General features: G+C 41.9%; 1 protein-coding gene across 1 annotated transcript in view; it reads right to left on the reverse strand.

Moving 5' to 3' along the window:
• CACNA2D3 (calcium voltage-gated channel auxiliary subunit alpha2delta 3) overlaps positions 1-24,945 on the reverse strand; it is a 781,884-nt gene that overhangs the window by 618,931 nt on the left and 138,008 nt on the right. The window contains exon 3 of the mRNA XM_057705866.1: positions 7,695-7,811. Within this exon, the coding sequence (XP_057561849.1) occupies positions 7,695-7,811 (117 nt within the window). The remainder of the gene's footprint in view (positions 1-7,694; positions 7,812-24,945) is intronic.

Here is a 24,945-nt window from a genome sequence, read left to right on the forward strand (position 1 = left end):
CGTAAATCTCTTCTGCAGGGGAAAAAAAATCCATTTTTCTGAGAAGGTAAATGTTTATTAAATGCAAATACTGATATTCGTTACCTAGGAAAAATGTCTTGCTGCATGTGGAATTTCTCGATAAAAAGCTTTCAAGTCCCAGGTTTCCCCAGATAAGCCCCTATCGGTGAACTGATGCGTGAATGCACTGAAATTGAATTACTGTACAACAGCAATTACTTTCCACAGTACAGCTATAATGGGAATCAGTTCCGCAATGAACAGCACGTAGCTATAGGAAGGGGAAAAACCTTAATATATAATCTAGTCTCTTTTAGCGTTTCCCAAGAAGCACAGGTGTTTATTTTTAAGCAAAACAGTCTTTTTCAAGGGCTCAATTTATCGTTTTATCAATATAAATCAGAAAATAAGTGAAACAGGATTAAGTTTTTTTGCATGTATGAGCTTCACAGTGCTTTTAAAATTTATGAAATATCTTACCCAAAGTTTGGACACAACAGACTCTTCACGTAGTGAGTTTAGCCACAACTTGCTTGCTATGTCTTTACACAGATCCCAGTGAAGTTTCGTCATTTAGACACTTCTAATTAATTGTTTGGGGGAGAAAATAAATTTGAACAGCAAATAAAATACTTAATGTTTTGACTAACATGCTACCAAAATAGATACCATCCTAGAATTCTTTCTGTCTCTTTGAAAAGTGTTTAAGTTTGTGGAGAGCTGAACTCAATATAGCCCAGCAGAGAAAGCCAAGTGCATTGGCACCTGGCCCAAACCCAAGGAACACCAGGGAAGCCAGAAGGATGTTACAATTCTGGTGCAAATCAGTGTGATAACCTCAGAGTTGCTCCACACAATCAAAAGGCAAAAAACCACGCTGAGGAATTCACCCTTAGAAAACCATTCTGGAGAACACTAGTATAAATTCATAAATTCTCCAAGAAGTCATTCTTTTTTCATTTCCTTGATTTATCTGCTTTTTTCAGGGTGTGCTGCTCATCTGGGTTTATGAGCCATACAGAAATCAGGGGATCATTATTTCCCCCTGGCTATGCTGGAATCTATCCTAAAAGTCTGTCTCTATAATCAGAGATGCCCACAGTTACTCAGATCTACTTCCTACAGATTCTCCTCCAACTGCATGTTTAGCTGTGCCCGCTCAGAATTCCCTGGAGCCTCAGATGATCCTTCCAGCTGTGTGATGGTTTGCGCTACTCCTACTGGAGGCTCAGATTTTAAAGACAAAGGAAAGGCGGGGGCAGCCTGCCGTATCACCAACACCACGGAATGCACATCCTTTTCCTTCTCCCTTCCCTCAATCAGGGAAAAGTTTGTCACCATCAGCAGGAAAAAGGGGAACTATGTCAAATTTGCCTCCCATCAATATTTCAGATGAGCTCTGACTTGTAACACAGCCGAGCATTTCCAGGTGTCACTATGGCATGGCCCAAAGGGAGTGCACAGTGGGCAGAAGACATATCATTTCCTCCATGTCCAGCACATGAAATATCTCCCTTGAAATGTTAATGAACTGAAAACAAATTGATTCCATTTCCTGTCCATTCATAGGGACTTAGTACTTGATAAACTGCTCAGCAACATTAATCGAGGGCTTGGTAGCATGAATATATTTGAACAAAGAAGTTGGGAGATGATGCTTTGGGTGCAATCTTTATACACAAAAACAAAGAGCAGCATTGCTGCATCTAATCTGATGTGGCTTTATGTTAAAACAACCCACATCAAGTCTCCAAGTGGAACTGAAAAAATTATTTAAACCAATGGCATTAAAAAGTGTTAGAAAATATTAGTTAAGAAATGCTACCATAATGATAGCACCATTATGTTAATGGCAATTACTGAAGCTAAGGTTATTTGTAATTTGCTAGCCTGAAAAATAAAAGTTGCATATAGTCCATTACCCACCAGATGACAGAGGTTATGTAATGGGCAGGCCATTCTGGGTTTCACATTTACTTCAGACATCTGAAGGGGACAAAAACAGGATTTTCTGTGATAGGATAATTGCATAGTGGAGAGTAATTCTAATACGGGATGAGTATGATAAAATCACCCTGATTCAACTAATCACTGAGAAAAGTGTTGGGGGGAAATGATGAAATCAAGCCTGAAGAGACAGAGAAAAAGATCAACACTGTTTAACAGCCAAGAGGTGACAGACATGTTAAAGGACTAGGTTATTCTGATACTCCTTTTTTTTTTATCCCTAGCACTAACTGAACCTCCCTCCGCCAGATTAAAGGTGTTACTGCAGTTTTCTAAATTGCTACTGCCAGTCTCATAAATATTTTATATACATCAATGGAAATTTTAATAATCAGCATTGTTTGTGAGCTAGTTTTTTCTTCTGTGTTCTTGAGTCCTCCCAGCCATCCACCATCAATGAGTACTCGGTGCTAAGTCAGTTATTGGCAGGCAGGCATTAGAGGAGGCACTAGGGCCTCTGACCTGACTGGGATTGCTGGGGATGGGGATGAGGGCTCGGAAAGGAAAGGTTACTAGGCGTAGTGCATCACAGGGATGGAACAAATTCTAAGATCCAGTGTCTTTCTGGGACATTTGAGAAGGGGGTCGCTGCAGGGCCCTGGTGCACAACGGTGTGTTCTGCTACAACGTGGAAAGTGAAAGACTCCACTGTAAACGCAAATTGGAATTTGAGGTCCTTGCACTTCAAAAGATCACAAGTCCTTTGGGCAACAGCACCTTTTCTATTGGAGCAGTGAGGTATGATTGTAGTATGAAAAACAGTGACACCAATTGCTCCTCTGGCTTTAACATAAACCAACATCCGGGAGGCCAGTCAGTGGCCACCTCGTCTCACTCCAAATGCCACACGGTCCGTGACTGTTGCCAATAGAGACACACAGTTCATAACAGGGACCAGGCGGATCTCAATGAGGAAACAAAACCCCAACTTGACATACAAGCCCGCTTTCCTGTTTAAAGACTGGAAGCAGGGGCGAACCACACATATTGTTGGACGAGTTACCCTAAATTTTATGGCATCAAATGTGCTTACAAAGGGCCTTGTACTCTCTTTTAAGATACATAAAATACATAGTTCTGAGAATCCTGGATAGCTTTACTCTTGGAACATTTCAATTCAAATAGAGCAAAAAAATTGTTTTCCTTCTCCAAGGAACCACATCAACCATATCAGTCTTTTTTATTTTCACCTCACTAATTTAAAACAAAAAAGGTTTCAAAATTAGGTTCCCTCCTGTCATCACCCAGGGACTTCCTGAGGCTTCAAGACTCTCTCACTACTAAATGTTCACAAACTGGGAGGTCCCATAACCAGCAATAACAGCAAACATTTACTGAACCTTTACTGTTTGCCAGATCCGTGCTAAACACTTGACACAGATACACACAGAGGCACGGCAATCCTACTGCCTGGCTGCCAACGGAACTCCACTGAGTCTGCCCAAGTTACTGGGGCTGAGACTGCGCATCTCTAAACCAATGATAGTAACGTGTCTCATTCCCAGGCATGATGCAAGAATGAAACAAGATGGCATGTGCAAAGTACTTAGCACAGGACCTGGTGCATAGTGAACTCAATAAAAGTAAGCAAGGATTAGTAAGTCATCAAGTCCTAACATGTCCAGGGAGGTGAGTGAGGAGAAGAGGTCCACTGGGCAAATTCAGCTTTTCTCACCAGCCTCACACCCTTGTGGGCAGAACTGAGATTCGGAACAGTTCTCTCTATTCCAGAGCCCATGTCTCACCCACCACTTGGGCCTCGGCCTCTGAGCACCCAGGGCCAGGGTCTGGTACTGACTGGAACTCTGTATCACGGTAGCATGATGCACAAGCCCCCCCGAATTCCAGACACCAGACCTTCCTGGTCTGTCAATTGCAGAGACAGAACCTAAGGATATTTATGCCCCTTTCTACTCCAAAATTCTGTGATTCACGAAGAAATTCAATTTGGGACAATAATAGCATTTCCCTCTCTCAATTGATGATGATGTTACTAGTATTTAAAACAAACCAGGGAGGGAGGGCATATGGGGATATATGTATAAATACAGCTGATTCACTTTGGCGTACAGAAAAAAACTGGCACAACAGTGTAAAGCAATTATATTTCAATAAAGAGCTTTAAAAAAAAAATAAAACAGGGACTTCCCTGGCAGCGCAGTGGTTAAGAATCCACCTGACAATGCAGGGGACACGGGTTCAATCCCTGATCCAGGAAGATCCCACATGCCGAGGAGCATCTAAGCCTGTGCACCACAACTACTGAGCCTGTGCTCTGGAGCCCAAGAACCACAACTACTGAAGCCCTAGAGCCCACGTGCCACAACTACTGTGCCCATGTGCCACAACTACTGAAGCCCAAGAGCCTAGAGCCTGTGCTCTGCAACAAGAGAAGCCACCACAATGAAAAGCTCGAGCACCACAATGAAGAATAGCCCCTGCTCACCACAACTAGAGAAACCCCACATGTAACAACAAAGACCCAATGCAGAGAAAAATAATTTTAAAAAATAAAAATAAAACATTTGTATTCATTTTTTGAGGATTCAGGAAAATGTGCATTCACACACCACTCCTGGAAGGACTGTGGATTGGCATGACCTTATCTGGACAGAAATCTTTTCACGTGCATAAAGAGCCTTAAAGATCGGTTCAAAGCCTCAGAACTGTCTCTGTGTTTGGGAATTCATCTTAAGGAAATCAGCATACACTGAAGGAGGCTAAGGGCATGGAAGCGATGAAGGAAATGGACTCTGGGGTCCCTGTGCCTGGGGCCCATCCCCCACTCCCCGTGTGACCTCGGGGAAGTGACTTAACTTCTGCTCTGAGTCTCCTCTTTTGTAAAATGAGGTTAATAATAGTAACTTCCGTCACAAGGCTGTTATCAGGATAAGTGAGCATATGTAAAGTCCTTAGAGAAGCACCCAACACTTAGTGGGTGCTGTGTCCGTTGATCTACTGTTAACATACAAGAAAATTTACTGCAGCATTATTTATATCAAAGCTTACAAACAACTTAAATATCAATATACAGAGGAACAGTCAAATCAATTATGACACACACACCCATAGATTGGAATGTTATGTAGCCATTTAAGAAAATCTCAAAACAGTGACACAAGAAAATGCTCACACTATAATGGGATAAAGAAGTGAAAAAAAGCTGGATACAACAAATGCAAATAGGCAATACAATTGCTAATTTGATCAAAGAAAAACACTCACAAGGACATGCATAGATGTGTAAAGAAAAAAGACTAGAAGGAAGAAAACCCAACAAAATAAGCGCTGGTTTCCTGCTGGGTGGCAGGATTTTTAGGTGATTTTTTTCTCTGTTTGACACTTTTCAATATATTCTAAAAGTTCCAACAAAGGGAGTGTTCATTTTATAAATAGAAAATAGTAATTGTGGGTATTTTTAAAATTTTTATCTCAGGGTTCTCTGACTGTTAGATTCAAATGCCTACCATGCTGCCATGTCTGTGAAGAATACCACTTGCTTCAAGTTAGTGATATAGAGACACACCAGAGGCCACCATGCAGCTCCCAGGAATGGCTGTCACTACAATATTTCTGTGGCAGATAAAAGCACTTTTTTTCTTCTAAGGCATTTCAGAGATTTGACCAAGAAGTCTCGCCTTTATTTATTTATTTATTTATTTATTTATTTATTGGCTGCACTGGGTCTTTGTTGCTGCAAGCAGGCTTTCTCTACTTATGACAAGCAGGGGCTACTCTTCGTTGCAGTGGACGGGCTTCTCATTGCAGTGGTTTCTCTTGTTGTGGAGCACAGGCTCTAGGTACATGGGCTTCAGTAGCTGTGGCACACAGGCTCAGTAGTTATGGCACACGGGCTAGTTGCTCCACAGCATGTGGGATCTTCCGAGCCCAACGATCAAACCTGTGTCCCCTGCATCGGCAGGCAGTTTCTCTTTTTTTAGTTTTTAGTTTTTTTGTTACTTTTTCTTCTAGTAATATATTGAATTTACAGAAAAGGTGCAAAACTGGTACAAAGAACTACCACTAATCTTTTTTTATATAAATTTATTTATTTATTTGTGTGTTTATTTATTGGCTGCGTTGGGTCTTTGTTGCTGCACACAGGTTTTCTCTAGTTCGGTGAGCAGGGGCTACTCTTCATTGTGGTGCATGGGCTCCTCATTGTGGTGGCTTCTCTTGTTGCAGAGCATGGGCCCTAGGCTCACAGGCTTCAGTAGTTGTGGCACGCAGGCTCAATAGTTGTGGCTCGCGGGCTCTAGAGCGCAGGCTCAGTGGTTGTGGCTCTTGGGCTTAGTTGCTCCCTGGCATGTGGGATCTTTCCGGACCAGGGCTTGAACCTGTATCCCCTGCATTGGCAGTCAGATACTTAACCACTTCGGATTCTTAACCGCTGTGCCACCAGAGAAGTCCCAAGTCTCATCTTATTTAAATTAATAATCACAGTAGCAGCAGAAGTTACTATTCACTGAGCACTGTTCATGTGCCAGGTTCTGTACTAAACGGCTCAAAACCACAGTTGCGTTTGATCTTCACAGTCCCTGTGAGAGTTTTCCTCATGAAGGCTATTTTATAGAATGTTGAAGTTTAGTAAGTGACAAAGGCAGACACTGAACCCAGGTCAAGCTCATGCTCTTACCTAAACTACAGTCCCTCCTTCCCTAAATCAAAATAGTACAAAAATGTTTTAGAAACAAGAAAACATGTAGGATTATAAGGTCTACAGCAGAAATAGCTTGTGGAAATTTGGTTTGGCCAATTAAGGATGAGAAAAACTGAAACAGGAAATGGACTTTTATAACAAAGTCATTCTGGAGATAATAAAACTGAAAGGTAAGTAAACTGTACTTTAGAAATAAAGAACTCTTCCTATTGCAGTTCTTTCCCATAACCCTGTGCCAGTATGGTATTACCATAGGATATTGCAACATTCACATGCCCTAAATCAAGAATTCAGATGCCTTTGCTTTGTTGACAACAAGTAATAATGTCAGAGGCCACCTCGGGAATCCAAAATGGTACACATGTGCACTGAAGCTCCATTCTTCCTGCTACTATAAAATTTCAGGAATAATGACCTATATGGGAAAAGAATCTAAAAAAGAGCAGATACATGTATGCATATAACTGGTTCACTTTGCTGCACACCTGACACTAACACCACACTGTAAATCAACTATACTCCAATAAAAATTTTTAAAAAATTATCAGGGAGCTCCTGCCAGTCAAGATAAACATTATAATTACAGTAATATTCCAATAGAGGTAAAACGAGGTTCCAACTTCATCTAGACTCATTTACCCCATGGAGATTTTCAATTCCATATTTTGGCAAACATTGCTTAAATTGTTTTACAATTGCTTAGTTCAACCACAACGTACCCTTGAATGTACTTTAGCAATTAATAAATACATTACAGAGCCATAGGCCATCCTCTATGACTGTACAATTAGGGACACCTCCACTGAAGGCATACAATCATAAGACAAAAACTGGAACCTAAACCCTATATGGAGAAAGGGTAATTGTGCCCCTGGTAACTGCTTATCCTAGTTAGCCAGACTTAAGAAAGTGTGTACATAACGGCTGAGTCAACTCTGATCCCTGAGAGTTGGGTCCATCAATGCCAGTTGCCTGCAGCTTCCTTTCTGTCTTCCAGGATTACAGAGCAGAAACCAGAGGCACTTACCCGCACTGCTTCAGACTTCTTGTGAAACATCTCTTCCATGTTCTTTGCCAGCTTTTTCACCAGTTGGAGACCATCGATTTCTTCTATGGCAACATCTTTCTCATACTCTTTATATTTCTGTAAGGAGAGAGGACAACATTAAAGGCACATGATACCATAAAACATCATGCCTACAATGTCAGAGCACATTTACCGAAAAGGAATAAGTAAAAATAAAGTTATAATATGGCTGCTTCTGTTGAATTTGGGGAGATTGGAATGTATTTCAAAATTATTAAGCCAACTAGAGAGAAATGTGAAAACTGGCTCTGGCTCTCTTTAAGCTAGCACACAGGAAAAAAATAAACCCTAAAGCAATCAAAACAGAGTATCTTATAGACATTTTATAATGTTAGAGTCCTTGCTATCAATTTTAGTATTTCAATTCAATTCAATTATTGAGGACATCCTATATATCCTCAAGGACCTTGCAAAAAGAAGCATGTACACTAAGTACAAACAACATTAAAACAGCAACACATCACATATAAAGATAATCTTTATATAAGATTGCATAATTTGTTAGTCTGTTCATAAGCGACTAATTTGACCCACAGTATACTCAAATTCTCAAAGACAGCTTTTCATTCAAAACCCATCATATGCCCTGGTAATATATCTGTCTAAACCAGCAGTTCTCAGAGTGGCCCAAGAATCCTTCAGGGTCCCTGAGACCCTTTCAAGGGCCCATGAAGTCCTCCTTTTTTCCAACAGCTTATTTATATGAAGTCATATCTTCTTACTTGATTTTAGCAAATCACAACAGATTGAACACAAAAGCAGATATAAGAATTACCTATCTTCTCTTAAACCAAACCTTGAAAAAGATTTGCAAAAACAGAAAAAAACTCCTTTAATTTTTTTAAATACAGTAATTTTTAATAAAATGTTATGTATAATATGTTAACATGCAATGAGTTTTTATATTTTGAATTTATTAATTTTTTATTAATTTTTAAATTAATGAATTCTTGGTTTTAATTTCTAATGTGGCAAATATTTATACATACAACTCACATAAGTAGAAGCTTTTAGGAGTCCTCAATATTTTCTGTGTACATGGGTCCTGTGGCCAAAAAGTTTGATATAACTAAACATTTAATTTTGCTCCCACCAGAAAGAAATATTGCTTATTAATTTTAAAAAAACCTTTCCAAATGGAGCTCAAAATACTTTCAATGTCAAGAGGAACATTGACATTGAAATGTTTATATAGCTATCAAAAGTCTGGAGAACTAAAAATATTGAGGGCCTTCTATTTACCCTCATTTGGAGGGAAAACCTGAATCCATTACTAACTCCTTACCCCAAGCTCCTACTTAAAAACAAAAGGCTCCACATGTTATCTGGGCTCTAGAGGCCTTGAGAGCAATTTCTAACATGGAAGATATAACAACTTTTTAATGGCAGGATAATTTTTAAGATATAAATTGATATTTCCTCCCCATTTCCTCTACTTCTCCTTCAAAAATATAAACTGGGAGGAGGCTCAGTCTTTCCTTGCTCCAAGGAAGGGAGTGTGTGAGTGTGTATGTGTGCGCACGCACGCGTGTGTGTGACATAAAACACTTCCCTTCCTAGTTTAGATTCCCAAGTCCTCTGAGGCAATAATACTGGGTGTCCTAAAAGGACAAGATTAGCGTTTAAGGACAGAAAGAGTGACTCTAAGGAAACAAATGTAGAGAGAGGATTCTTTCAATCCCTAAGACTAAAATGAAATCCCTAGAGCATCTGGCCATAGGGAGCTCCCAGTGCCCATTGGGCACTGACAGAGCAGGAGGTCAGAAAGGGAGGAAGAGACCCTTGGACTGGGCATTGGGGCCTCAAACCTAGATGGCAGGCCCAGGACTTGGAGTTTCTCAGAATTAAGGTGATCCTGAAGAAATTTTAAAAAGTGCTATCCTGGAGTACCTGAGTCTGGACCAAGACAGACAACTGCTACATGATTTAAAAGATGTTCTGAGAGGCTCTACATGGTCTTATAATGGACCATGAGTTGTAAGTGACATGCTTCTCTCTGCTCCATGAAAATGTCCATAAAAACCTTATGTGTTTGTGTTGCAACTCCTTCTTTTCCTTCTTCTAGCCTTCCCCTCCTCTTTAACAAGGCTGTCCTGGTTCCCCAAGATGAGGAGGCTGCACCCTTCCTCCAAAAGCATTCTGTGCTCGCCTCTGCTGGCATCATAGCTTGCATGGACCAGGAGGTGAGGACAGGTCCTCATGTTCATCCCCCAGCCCACAGCAGACATTCACAGAACTTCTCTGGATGAAGCCTGCTGCGGAACAACTGCAATGCTATAATACAAGGAAGATGCAAGTAAGGATGCAGCTGCACTGTCTGATGGTCCTGCCCCACTCCTTGGGAGGTTGACTGGCTTGGCCCAGGATGTGGGGACTCCAGCCAGCCCAAGCCTGGCTCAGGCTAACAGTGTCCTCTGGTGTATGAATAAAACTTCAACAGCAATCACTGGAAACTTTCCCTAAGTTCAAATGCAAGCCAATGATATCTTTGGAGCCAAAAATTTGGGGGGTTCTTTGCTGCCTGCCAGATGTGCTCCAAAAGCCAAGAGCCAAGGCCAGCTTACAGGCAAGGTTGATTCACTACCAAAAATACAAAGTTCAAGAAGTGAGTAAAACAAAACAAAACAAAGCTAATAGTCTAATATTTACAGCGAGCAAAATAAATCTCTGTCTTAGGTAATTCTGAAACTAAAGGTGATATAGAGGCTTAAGGTAAAGAAAAAGAAAATGGATTTTACAATTATCCTTTACCTAAATCTTTTGGGTTTTATATTGGGCCCCATTATTCTAGCCATATCTGTTATTTACAAGCTTTTTTCTCGCAACAGACTTCTAGAAGGGAATCAATTTATTTTACTCTGAGTATCCACCAAGTTCTCAATGAGACCTTCCTGCATCCTCTCTTCTGAGTCTGCTCTGTGAAAAGAAGCTGCTGACTTTATGGAGGGCTGTGCATCTCCCAGGATGCCTTGTGCCTGGTGACCTAGTTAACTAAATAAGCTCAACACGAAGCTCTGTGCCAAGCCAAGGATTCCAGACCTGGGACAAACTTAGCAGTTCACTGGTTCTACTCCTCTTCCAGCCTCAGCCCTCTGCCTTTAGGACAATGGGTCCTCTTTGACAGTAAGCCAAGCTTCATACTGCTTTCCCACCACCCTGGGGAAATTATCCCATACGCAAAAAACACTCTGCTTTTCAAGATGTGTTAATGGCTGTTGGAATCAGGTCAGAACAACGTAATGTCTTACTCTTACCAGGAAACATTACTCTTTGCTGGAATTAAAGGATTTTGAAGAACAGAGAGAGTAACCAAGTAATAGTCATTAATCAATTGCAAACCCTTAGCAGCTTAGAATGGTGATATACATCAAAAGCATCAAAGATGTACCTACAGTACAAAACCAAGCAATGTGACCTCCAGCAACTGGATAGAATAAGCTACAACAGTACAACAAATTCCACACAGCCATCCCAAATTGTGCAAAAGAATGTAGGAAACTAGCATACAGAGTGTTACAATAGGTTTCAGACAGTAATCGGTAACTTTGTTTTAAATTACTAATCTGCCTACACATACATACACACACACACACACACAAACATACAAACACACTGTGAGGACAGATGCCAAATGCTCACAGCTGGCTGTGCTACTGCAAATGATTTTTTTACTTTCCTCTTTTTGCTTACCTGTATTTTCTAATTTTTATAATAAACATACTTTTTTGGAAATTAGAAAATATGAGAGTTGCAGTTGTATGTAGAATAGAATATGGGCACTTAATAACAACGTTCAGTTGGGGGATGTGGCCCCATTTAGGATCTGTGTAGTTAGGCAGCATGTCTTCATTAGCAGAGCTTAGGAAGTCAGCAAAATTCGCCTTTCTGTGTCACAGGCCCAGCACAGTGCTGGAAGCCTTTCACATGTTAACTTTAATCCTCACAGCTACCCTGGGAGGGGCAGTTGTCATCCCCCTGTTGCAGATGGGGAACTGAGGCACAGAGAGGTTTAGTCAATTGCTGAGAGTCAAATGGTTAGAGAGTGAGTTTTAAACCTATCAAGGTCTGACTTCAAATTGTTTGGTCTTTTGAACTTAGAGTGTAGGGAATATAGTCTATATATATAGACTATAGACTAAAATATAGATTATATATTTGTGAACTTGTTTCAGAGGGCCCATTTCACTGCCCTCACAATGCCTATTTCATTGATCTTGTAGCCAATAGTGGCTTGGACTCAGCAAGAGAATCAAATACCTAAAACCAGAGACATTGTCAGTTAACAAGGGCGGCAGCTGCTTACAATGTTGCTCCAAGTGAGCAAAAGTCACTTGGCAGGGTACGCTGGATGTCACAGGAGGGGACGCTATCCCTCCACTGGGCCTCTGAGGGGCTGAGCTTGGAGCCTGATCCCAGAGGAGCAGGTGCAGCTCTTGACCTTTGAAAGCGGTCCAGGAGCCTTAATTATATTAATACATTACCCATGGCTGTGTTTGGGCTGCAAATCGTCATGTTCTCCAAGGTACCAAGAACAAACTGGAGGCAAAATACCCCAAACTCCTCCTCCTCTGGGGTTTGCCTCCCCATACAGCTATGACGGCAGTAACACTCTATTTTCTACAGCCTCAAGTGCTGCTCTGGCAATTACTTTGCTTTGTGTAAAAACAGTAAAAACAGGCATCCTTCAACTGGGAAAAGGAATTCGGAAAGTACCAGCAGGTCTCTGTTAACACACAAAATGAAGGTGGAGGGGAAGACCAGCATGGAAGAGACACTGTGCCACCTGATTAAAGATTCAGGCCAGTCTGGATAGACCTCTGTCTCCAGCCCTCCATTTATTTGTTCCACAAATGTCTCTTTTGTGTCTCTGGTATGCCAGGCAGGGGACAAGGCACTGAGCACAACATGGTGAAGTAAAGCAGAGCTGAAGAAAGCTCGTGGTCTAATGATCTGATGAGTAAACCAGCAAAGAAGATTTCACATCGAGGTAAGTACCCTGATGTGTGGTCCACGCAGTCACTCCATCTTGTGGGACCCCTCAAGAATGACTAGGCTGGGAAGAGGGGAGATGCAGCAGGGGATGAGCAGAGGGAGCAGGAGGCATGCAGGTTCAGAACAAGAGGCTGTGCACTTCACTGGGGCACAGATGGCCAGGACAGGGAACTCTGGGAAGACACGAGGCCAAAGAAGTGAGCAAGGCCAAGCCATCAAGGGTAGTGTGCTAGGATGAAGAGTTTGGACCGTATCCTGAGTTGGGTAGGAGGCTTAGGGCATGGAGACAGACAACAACCAGAGTCACTGAAGGAATTAAGGGTAGGAGGGACCCAATGATCAGATTCATGGTTTTGAAAAATCTCGGTGTGCAGAATGGGAAGGAGGGACATGAAACTGGATGGAGACAAGGAATTGGGAGGCTGGGGTAGCCAGGACTCGGGAGACAGAATCAGAAAAAGACGTCAGAAGAGTCAGAGAATGAGAGGTGGGCTCCCTGGGAGACATCAACAGGTCTGATGGTCAGACACAGCAGCTGTTTGGGCTGGTTGGCCATGCCACTTAAGGAAATTGCTCAGTGTCCTCGATCAGAACATCAGAGATAATGATGTCCATCTTCCAGGGCTGCTCTGGAGGGTTACTGGGAGGAAGTCTGTGAAAGTTCCCAGCACAGTACCTGCACACAATGGGCCACTTTAAATCTTCATGCTCCCCTGTTTTTCCCTCTTGGAATTTCTGCTACAGAGGATTCTAGTACATATTGTATTTCCATACCAATGCCTTCCTGAACTGAAGCTTTTAATGTAGGAGACAGATTCTAACAAGGTGGTTGATGGTGCTGATTCTCTTCACTCTGCCACCCCCGTCCATCCTCTGGGCCTCCCCCAGGATGGGGGCAGTAGCTGGAGACACCTGCGTACCACAGCCTGTGGCTCTGGCCAAGACCAGCGTCAAGGCAGAACACAGCCCTTCTCAAGAGCACCTCTCTGCATTCATAACACAGAAGGAAGGCAGCCTTAGAAACTTTTTATTCCCTCTGTCACAGGAGAACTTCTGAAGCTTCCATTCCTTCTGTTAGCAGAATCAGCATTTGGCAAGAAATCTTGTGATGAGCCAGGAACATTTATCATTTGAGAAGGGAGACAGAGAAATGCATTATTTCTGTAGCATCTATTTTGCCAGATCATTTCACACAAACACCAGGAAGAGAAAAGCACTACTTCACTGTCAGAACACTTAATGTTGTTCATACCTTTGGGTCATTTTTTTTTACGTGATAACTGCATATCTAGGAGTGAGTCACCTGGAACAGTCCCCAGAGAGGGGGCTCCAGTCAGGAGGCTTCTGACCAATCGCAATTAATTAGTATAGAAGCCAAACACAGAAGAGATGCTCTGAGTGTGCTCGGCACCAGCAAAAAATACCCTCTTGCAGAGGATGGATGCAGGAGTACCATTAGCCAAAAAGCTGGAACATCTGAACATGGTTCTCTTGGCAAATTTTCTCATCACAAACTGAAATTACATCTCTAGAGTCAGTATAATTAAGTCACTAGATGAGGATTGACAGAAGGTCCAGGGGAGGAGATGATAAAGCAAAGACCTGCTTGTCCCCAAGTGAGAATCTGGAGAGCTTGCCTCAAAGCCCACGACTTGAGAGAAACTGGCCTGCTTCTCCATCCCACCCTAAGCCTCCAGCACTTCCCTTAAAAGCCCATGACCCAGTTTCCCAGTAAACACTGTTACTGGGAAAGCAACCTACACAGGCTAAGCCCAGAACCCTTGAGGGTGGCTTGTTACATAAAAGCAGAAGATGCCTCATGTCCTACCTTAAGATTCAATTTTTGGTCTTATTCTCATTCCTTCAAGCTCTGAAAATAGCCACAGTAGAGGAGATAAAAATCATTAAACCAGCTATCGAAGTAAGGATCACACCAATACAAAAAAGGAACCTAAACTGAAATCACTACTATTTTCATTCATTTAACAAATATTTACAAATTGCCTACCATGCGCAGGCCGGGGCGGGAGCAGAAACACTGGCAAATACACATGTTCCCTTGGGATATAAGGAGGCTAATTTTTTGGTTCTTCTTATTAAAAAATAAATAATAAATACGTTGGAGCAGAGCCACGTGGGTTATTTCAGTTGAAACCTGAGCCCTGATATCCCACACAGCCACTCTGTGTGCATCTCCTCCCAGGGTCACACCTGTCTGCAGTGCAGGTATGCCCCTTCTGCCAGATGTGGGAGAGTGCTGTGTGTCTTCTCCAAAGTGCAGAACAGTCATAAAGCACAGACATGTTTTTCTCCCTGCGTAGGGAGGGGTGAGTAGCAGGAAATGTGGGCAACCCAAAACTGATTTGTAAACAATGAAAAACTGACCAGGAACGAGAATGACAGGATGGTCAGCAGGTAGGCAGAGGGTCCCAGGGAGAAATGTAAAACAATGAATTGGCCAAGGCTGTAGAAAAGGAGAGGACTGTGCAGCATATATAATTCCCTGCCTCCTGGGAGATGAAACTGAAAAGTACCCGATTAGTGTAATGAGACAGTCATGAGCCATCACAAGGGAGTTGGTCAACAGGGGCAGGATATCTATGGCCAGTGCTTGATGGACAGTGGGAACAGGGGAGGTGGGGCAGGGGGAGACTGAGAGAGGTAGTCTCTTTAGACTGCATGTAAGCTCATCATATGTCCCTCCAGTGGGGAGAAAACGAAGCAGTTCCTGTTCTGTCTCCTCTGTCTTATTTGTAGCAAAGGAACAATGATCGGATGAGTGGGAAGAATCTGCATGAATTCTGCCGGCACGCTATTGATTGGGAGCCTGGTAGCAGCATCCTGCTTGGCTTAGAATCACTGGCCAGAATTCAAGTCAGAGGAAAATCAACAACGTGCAACCCACTTGCTAGGCCATTTGGCGTGGTGCTAAGACCAAGGACTCTCCATTCAAATGTACTAAATTCAAGTCTCAGCAATGTGACAAGTTGCTCAGCCTCCTTTCCTTCAATAGTAAAGCTGGTTATACCAGATCTCCTACTGTTCTCAGGATGATCAAATGAAGTCGAGTGGGTAAAGTCCCTAGCAGAATGCTGGGCACAGAGTAAAGCACTCAAATAATGTTGATGATGATGGCAGAAGTGGTAATAAATGCCAGCATTTGTTCCATAAGTTCTGAAAAAGGAAATCGTCTTGCCTCAACAAGAAGCAACTCTCAACCAAGGTCATAACCTAACAGATGAACTACCTCTGAATGTTGCTGTGGGCAATCGTATTTTTCAAATACATTCCCAAGGCACTGAGGGGGTCTTCAACAGTAACTCTTCAGGGATGGCTCCCTTCTGGCAGAAATTAGAGCTAGAAGTCTATATTTGTGTAAGGGGGGAATGACAGTTTTTAGATATGTTACTAAAAATGTTGCAGTAAAAACTAATCATCTACAATTTCTGTATTCTTTGCTTATAGGCAGTGTCATTTTCTTATTATGACATAAATGTACTTAGTATTCCTCTCGAATCAATTATTGCATGTGGAAGTGTCACTTCAAAATACAACACTCCAAAGCAATTATGTTTCCCAGCAAATATATTTCTAAATCCTTTAAGCTGATATTAGAAACACTTCTTCTTAACCATAACAACAACAAAGCTAGCTGAATTCATGGAACTCTAGGTCACAGGAGAATATTTTTCTATTTGAAAATGGAAAATGCCATTTTGTACAAATCATTCTGTTTCACACAGGTATTCCTACCAAGTGTCTCCAAGGTCAAAAAAAAACCACAAAAAAACCATTATTAATGCAGTACTCTTCCAGATCTAGTTAAGTTTTGAGGAACATCCTTGACAAATGCAGTTTTTCTCTGTCAAAGTCATCAGAACAAGAGATAATTTGCATAAGAATTAGAGACTCTGTTTAGAAATGACAGAAGAGAGAGGAGGACAGGGCACTAAATTACAACCAAGAATAAGCAGAGAGGAGGCAGAGAGCAGCTGGACTCTGACTTCTGCAGGGCTATGGCAAATGAGGACTTGAGGAATCTGGAATATCACCTACAGGCAGTTCTTGGTTTATGGGGTGAGAAGCATGGAAATGAACCACCACTGAAGGCAGTAGTTTTCCTCAGCACGATTTTAAGAACTTCCAGCTTGTGGGGGGGTGAGGGGACTACTGGGGGAAGGAATGGTGTGGTCTAAATTACTTCTCAAGGTGCTTTCTAATACTCACCTCAAGAAAGCACTGTCACAAGAATTACTGGGGTCCCAGCCCCAGTGCCCCTGGAGCCCTTGTTCCCAGCTAGCTGTTTGGAATGCCCTACTAAATCAAGAGTTCCAGAGAGACTGCTCTTCAGAGCAGCTGGCTCTGCCGTGGGTGGTCTCTGACAGATTTCTACTACTTTCAGATTGTCAGGTCCTGAATTAAAAGATGGATATCTCTCCTCTCTCTGTTTTACTGTCTATACTCTTTTTTTTTAAATCCTGATAAGTCTCATAAGCTTTTATTGTTACACACAGTCAATGGGACAAATGCCACTGATAAATTTTAGCTCTGTGGTGATAAAACTGAGTGTGAATGCGGCATTAGATTCCTGTTTTATACAAGGGAAATTAAGTCAGCGGCAAACTACTAAACCTGCTGTTGATACAACCATCTTTGCCCTAGCATGGCAGTGTAATATACTGCTTCAAAATTGGGAAATTCATCTGTCTACTGAACAAAATCAAATGGTCTCAATGCTTATTAAAAAAAAAAAAAAACTCCAATTCCTGTGTATCTTCTGGATTACTGCATGGGGATCTGAGGCTCTGAAATATGATTATTTATGCTGTACATACATCCTCACAACACGAAAAGCCAAAATAATGATTACAGGTTCACGTGTGTTAGAAAAGAAAAATCTCATTGTATGCATTTATGAGTGTGTTTTATGTATGCCAACAAATTTAACTACAGCCAAATTGCAAATAATAAGTCATTACTTTACAAAGCCTGGACTACTTGTATAGATTATTTCCTGCACCTTACATTTTTAAACACATTTTTCTGATGTTCCAATTTTCATCCTTCCTACTCCCCAAGGAACAGCGGGAACAATAACAACAACAATAATAATTTACTATTAATAATAGCAACCAGCATTTATTGAGTACTTACTTTGGGTCAGAAAGATATTATTTCCCCCCATTTTACAAGTTAGGGAACTGAGGCACAGAGAAATAAGGTAACTTAGCTAAGGTTGGACCACTAGTAAGTTGTGGTATTAATTCAGGAGACACTAGCTACTATAATAAAAATATTCCAAAACCTCAGTGGCTTAACACAATAGAGGTTTATTTCTTGTTCATGGAACCCTTCCATGAGGGGGTTCCTGTCACCAGACAGCGTTTCACAAAGTGATTCAGGGACCCAGGATCCTTCCATCAGGTGTCTCTTCCCTCAGGCTTTGGAGTCTTTTGCATTCAGCCCAGAGATGCAGGGGCAAGGGATGGAGAAGATGCACCTGCTTCTTGAACCCCTTAGCCTGAAAGTGACATGCATCAGCTCCACTCACATTCCACTGGTGGTACCATCCCTGGAAATAGAACGGGTGGCTAGGGAGCCACATCCAGGTTCTAAGTCAGCACCGTGGAAACGGGAACTCAAATCAGCAGTGGTGTGTTAGCTGTCTGGATTTGAACCCAGGCAGCATGGCCCCCGGAGTCCATGTAACCACCACACCTTTTTTTTTTTTTTTTGGCTGTGTTGGGTCTTTGTTCCTGTGTGGGGGCTTTCTCTAGTTGTGATGAGCGGGGGCTACGCTTCATTGCGGTGCTCAGGCTTCTCAATGTGGTGGCTTCTCTTGTCCCGGAGAACTGGCTCTAGGCACATGGGCTTCAGTAGTTGCAGCATGCAGGCTCAGTAGTTGTGGCACACAGGCTTAGTTACTCCACTGCATGTGGGATCTTCCCAAACCAGGGATTGAACCCGTGTCCCCTGCATTGACAGGCAGATTCTTAACCACTGCGCTATCTGGGAAGTCCCACACCACACTTTGAACACTTGATATAAACTGTCACCAGATGGAATCTCAGATTAAAACTTGGCTGGGAACCATCTGCAAGATGGATACTTTAGAGCTGGTGCAGTCAAGTCACAATCTACGGAAAGGATAATATGACCCAACCACTTGTATGTGTAATAATGGTCAGGCGCCGACAGTAAAGGCCAAGATCTTGCAACACAGAAAGGAACACGTGATAAACAATTCTTAGACCTTTTGTCTGATTTCCTTAATCCCAGTTCAAATAAAACTGCTATTTGAATAACATCAATGACCTTCTCTAGCATAGGGTATTCGCTGCCCGGGCCTCACGACAGTTAATTGGCTTAACTAAAGTCTTTTTAATTCTATATCAGAGATGTCCTGGAAATCGAAAGCAATCAATGAATAAGTCTGCAAGACCCGTAACAAGCTTAGAGCTAATACTATTTGCAGCTGCTCAAGTGGTTTCTGTACTTACAGAGCCAAAAGCTGGAAATGAGAGTTAGGACCCTGCATCTGAATGAATCTTTAACTCCATCAACTATAAACAATGCGTAGATGCCAATTTATGGCACAGCTGAACCCTAGCTTTTCTTTGGTGAGTGTAGAGAACCATGGTGAGATGGTACTTAATAGTTATCAACTCCCCTTCCCTCCTGCTGAAAGGAAGAGAGGAACTAGGTCTCCCTTCTCGTGTTTAAAGCTTCTTTTGTAAAAAGATTCTGGCATAGAATTCCCTGCTGCTGATATCAGAGACTAAGAAAAACGATCCGTAGCATCAGCATTCCTCAGGGAAACACTGTCCACAGGTGCTTGAGGAGTTTGCAGCAGGTGACGCCCTCTCATTTCACCCATCATCAACATAAGTGAAGACATTATTCAGGGCCTCCCCTATGCTGAGATGCAAAAACACAATCAGAGCCCTCTAAAAATTGAGATGTCAACAACTTTAGAATCAAATGTTTTTCTGACATCCTTCACCAAGCCCAGCACACAGGACTTTCCCCCAATATCTTTAAAGTCAAAAGGAATTTTAAAGTTATAATCCAAAAGGAACTTAAGAATAAACCATTTCAGAAGCCATAATTCAAACACCTCCAGAGGCCAGACAGGTCATATCAGGCGAAGGACTCAGGCCAGTCTGGAGCCTGCAGCCAACAGCAGAGCTTCTGTCTCATCCTAAATGGTGGCCACTTTTTAGCTTCTGCTGATCTCTGCAGGGGGAGGGGCACACTGTGGTTACCCAATCTTCCATTAGTTAAGAGAAGCCAGAAACCTATGTTTTTCTGTGAAATCTCCCACTGAGTCCATTTCTTTGAACACTCTGGGGCCCAGATACAAAATGGCTCTAAACATCTTCCTCCTTATTCATCTTCACATGAGGAGGCCGAGACAGAATAACACGGGCTCACATCTCCCACAGGGCAGTGATGTGCTGGACAGTGTGCGGACAGCTTCTGGCATCAACCGCTAATCCTTGAAGCAGGCACTGCTATGAGCACCACCGTCATATAAGTCTAAGGCATCGAGAGGGCAGCAGCCAGCCCAGGCCAATAAGGGACAGATCCCCCCATCCCCCAGCTCATCAGTGGGGAAACAGCCCGGGTCTTTTTCACCATTTGGGGTTCCCTGGCCATGTAGGGGCTCAGGACCTGAGGCTGCCCTCCCCTAGAGACCCCCACGTATGACCAAAAGCACTGTGATTCCTCATGCTTTTGGGGTTGCTAGGCATGGGCATGAGACCCTGAAGTTGAGGAATCTATAGGCATGTTGAGAGAAGCCCACACATTACTCTTGAAATAGGGACTTTTCTACAGCACTTTGAAGAATTCTAGAATCCCAGGAAATGTTAACTAATGTGTCTCTCTCTCTCACACACACACACACACAATCATTATGCTACCAATATTTTTTCTCCTAGAATGTATTTAGGAAAATAGAGGGAAATTAATCAATATATCTACCTTATTCTTATTATCACACTATGGTATGCCTTTCAGATGGGAATCTGTGGCTGGGGGAGTTGGAGGAGTGGCTGCTCTGGCAACTGATGAAGCTCATGAATGCCTTCTAAGAATATTTTCAAAGGCAAAAAAGGAAACACATAGGAAGAAAACCAATTATATCAAAATTCAGTTTTCAAAATGTTTAAAGCATCAATTTGTGATGCAGTAATGTAGATGTTTCTTCATCAGTGCATTAAATAACAAGAACTAATGGTAAGACTACAGCTACCACAGCCATCAGTGTCGAAGTTAAGCATCAACAGCAGAGAGATATCTGCATCAGCTACGGTATGACATGAGAAGATCTGTGATTTCTGTTGGTGACAAAGTCATAGGAACTGCTGTGGCTTGTTACCTCCATTTGTAAGCTAAAGTAATAAATTTCAGGTAGAGTTTAGTGAAAATAAAAGGTGTCGTTTTTTCCCACCTAAGTTCATAGCCCCGTGAATTCTCTCCATGGCGAGGACACAGGTTAAGCACCCCTATGCACTCCCCGAGAACAGCAAGAAGTCCCAGAAAAGGTCACCCAATGTGTGAATAGTGACAGAGCATCTGCCCCTGATTCACATGCTGCATCAGGATGTACAATGTCTGTTTTTGACCACTGATATATGTCACACACACGGCATATATTTACAATACAGTTTAAGATTTATGTGTATTAAACATACACACCAAACTATGGACATTTCCTGTAACAATTAATTCTGGCAGATGGCTTTGCTGTCGATGTAAGTGTAGATTACAGCTACGAGTTTCCCTGGGCGCTCTGTCAATAAATGATTTCTCAAATGGATCAGGGAAGGGTAAACACCAAACTGGAAACAGTATTTATCTCAGGCCAGGGTCTTCAAGCAGAGCTGAAAAGAACTATAATTTTTTCCTTATGTAACAAGTGGGTTATTAGACTTCTTTGCAAAGAGCATACATTCATGTACTATTTGTGTGATTAAAAGTATATAAAGTGTCAAGGTTAGAGAAATCTAGTAATCACTGGTATAAAAATATAATAAATGCCTCATAACCTGAAAAGAGGAATGTGACTGACTCAGAAGGCTTACACTTGAGATATGAATGAAACAACCCATTGAGCAAGCCTGACCTTTGTCCACAGCTACTAGATGACTGTGTCAAAAAATATTTCCCCCAAGGCATGTGCAACTGCGTACCATCATAGAACTCTGCTCGGGAAACACTGCTAAGTGAAGTACATTACATCTATAATTAAAGCCATGTAAAAACACAAAGCAAAAGACACTAGGAGGGACCACAACAAAATTCTAACCATGGATGGGTTAGGGTGGCAGAATTTTGGGTGAATTTTTTTCAGTTTTCTAAAGGTGTTCTGCAATATTGCTTTTCAAGTGGGAAAAGTAAAACGTCTAAGATGGAGAAAAATAGAACAGTAAGCGTGAAAGTCAAGTCCAGGCAGGCTGGCTCCAGAGCCCATGCTCTGACTTCCCCCAAAAACTCTCCTAAAATAGTTGAAGGTAAAATGAGATTTTTTTCTTATTCTAAAAGCAAAATGTTCTCACTGTAGAAAGAGCAACCAGAAGGTAGATATAAGCAAATAGAAGAAAAAAAAAAAAACCCCAGTGCTACTTCCCCAAAATACGAGGGGCTACCCTGTGATTAAGATCCGTACAGATATTTTCCATTTTTGAAATGTAAGATCATAAGTGTAATTGTTTCTTTACAATCAAAGTGAGATAATCCTATACATGTCAATGGGATATATTTTCAAATTATGTCCCCAGGAAGCGTTAAGTACAGAACAGTTCATCCTGAGACCGCCAAAATAAATGCTGAGAGAAGAAAGAGGTCCGGCAGTCTTTTTATAGGACCTGTACCATTCCACGTTCATCAACCATAAGAGTTTCACTGTGGGCATAGCTTCACTGGGTAAAAACCAGCAACAAAACACTTACAGGTTTCGATCACCAAATATTTATCTTCCAAATAAATCTTGTGTCTTCTAACCCTTCCAGAAAATCAATTTGTTAATTCACTTCTATTTCATCCTATAATGTCTCCTTTTGTTAATCCTCTTTCCCCGGGGGGGAGCTCTTTTCAAATCTTGTCACTTATCATTTACTGAAAAATTTTCCTTTTCTGAATTCAAAGTGAATTGTACTTAATAAACAAGCCCTGAATTTACGTGCCTTTTCTTGCCTTCATTTTGTGTTCCACAGTCTCTCATTGATCGAAATGCTTTTTCACCTGTTCCATTTCCTTGTTATCACTGTGTTTCCTTTAATTCATTCATCTTTCATTAAATACAGTGGTAGGCTACAAAAAGTTAACCAGAATAAGGAAAGGAAAAGGAAAAAATTGGAACATCAACCAAAAACCGAAAGTAAGAATTAACTTTAAAAACACGATGTACACAGTTGAAGAAGCACCCAATGAAGGCACTTACTTGGGCCAACATTCTCCTTGCAAACAGAATGGGAGGCAGTTATCCCACTGCCCTGGACCAGGAGTGGGGTACATGTCCCTTTAGCCTTGTCCTCAGTGTTATGATGTTTCAGTTAGGCTATAAAGCACGGACTTAAAAAAAAATATGGAACCACATATCTGAAGGTCAAGAAGCATGAACTTCCCAGTGAAGTATCACAATGTACATGTCACAAATGAAGACTCCAAGACTCACAGAGGCTACCAACTGGCCCAAGTTTCTTCCCACAAGTGGCAGAGTCTGGATCCAGTCCCAGATGGAAGACTTCAAAGCCTATCCATACACTTTTTATTCCCAAAGAATCAATCTGAAAGTTGAGTCACCTCCTTGCAAAGTGGTAATACCTCTCCATCTGTCTGTTTTATGAATTCCCATTTCATATATCAGAATTTGGGAAGCAAAGCGCTTCTGCGTTGTTCAAAAATTATTTCACATGACCCAAGCACATGCCCTGCGTGAGTGCTAAAAAGGATCCAGGAAATGAAAAGTAACGACGACAGGTCAAATGATATTTCCATCATGGGCTCTGTACATCCAATTTTTTTTTTTAGAAACTCCTCCCTCTATTTGCTCCCACCCTTCCCTCTCCCCGGCCAACTCCTGCTCCACAGTCAATACCCTGATCAAGCATCACCACCTGTAAGAAGTGACCAGGGTAAGACTTTGGTCCAACTGGCTTATTCATCCCTCCTCCAAATGAGAGTAAGATACCACAGCACTTGACATAGTTAAATATACATAGGAATCTCCCAAGGGGGGTTATTAAAATGCAGATTCTGAGAGTGTGCATTTCTAACAAGTCTCCAGATGATGCTGATGCTATTAGTCCCTGGACCACAAACTGAGGTCTAAAAGAAAGAGACTCTGGATTTCATCTCCACATTCTCTGTGCATAGAGCTGAAGGAGAGGAGATGAGGAAGGAGGCTTACTGAGGGAATAAAGGAGAATTCCTACATGGGTAGGTCAGAAAAGCTGTGTTGCTCCACTGGCCCAGCTTTTTCTTTTTTTTTTTTCTTTTTGAAACATTCAGCATTAATACACAAAGTACCCTGATTTGAGAAGATGGAACTTATAAACCAAGGCTTCAGTTGAACTTCAAAGTTATTTTCTACCATATTCAGTAGATTCAAAATATGACATCATCTTCAGCATCTCAGGGAGTTCAGAAGTTAAAAACAACAGGTGAGAAAACACAACATTCTGAGGGAAAATAAATGAGGTTGTCAATGTTCCTTGTAATTTACAACTCCAACATGCCGGCTCCCTTTCCCTCACTACGGACTGGGTTATGAAATAACAAAACTATATCTGTCCTAAACCCTCTGCTAGGACTCTTCCTCAGAGACTAATAATAATGACAATAATAACCACAGCAGCTGCAGCAGCCCCAGGCTTAACTGAGCACTCACCCTGTCCCATGCACTAAGTGCTTCATATACAAAGTAAGCAGTTTAACCCCACGACAGGTAGCTACTATTATCCCCTCCATTCTACCAAAGAACAACCTTGGGTTATAAGGAATGACATGGTTTCCTTAGGGTCACAGAGCCAGTTCACAGCAGGGTAGGATTCGAACCTGGGCTGACTCCTAAGCCTGGTGTCTGAGAGATATGCTGCCAAAGTCATTTCCAGGTACAGTGAAGGAAAAGGTGACCCTAAAGGCAAATTCTGAGACCTGGATCACAAACGCTAGGGAGGAATCAAGAGAGAGA

The sequence above is a fragment of the Hippopotamus amphibius genome, chromosome 13 (genome assembly GCF_030028045.1).
Source record: "Hippopotamus amphibius kiboko isolate mHipAmp2 chromosome 13, mHipAmp2.hap2, whole genome shotgun sequence".
Lineage (NCBI taxonomy): Eukaryota > Metazoa > Chordata > Mammalia > Artiodactyla > Hippopotamidae > Hippopotamus > Hippopotamus amphibius.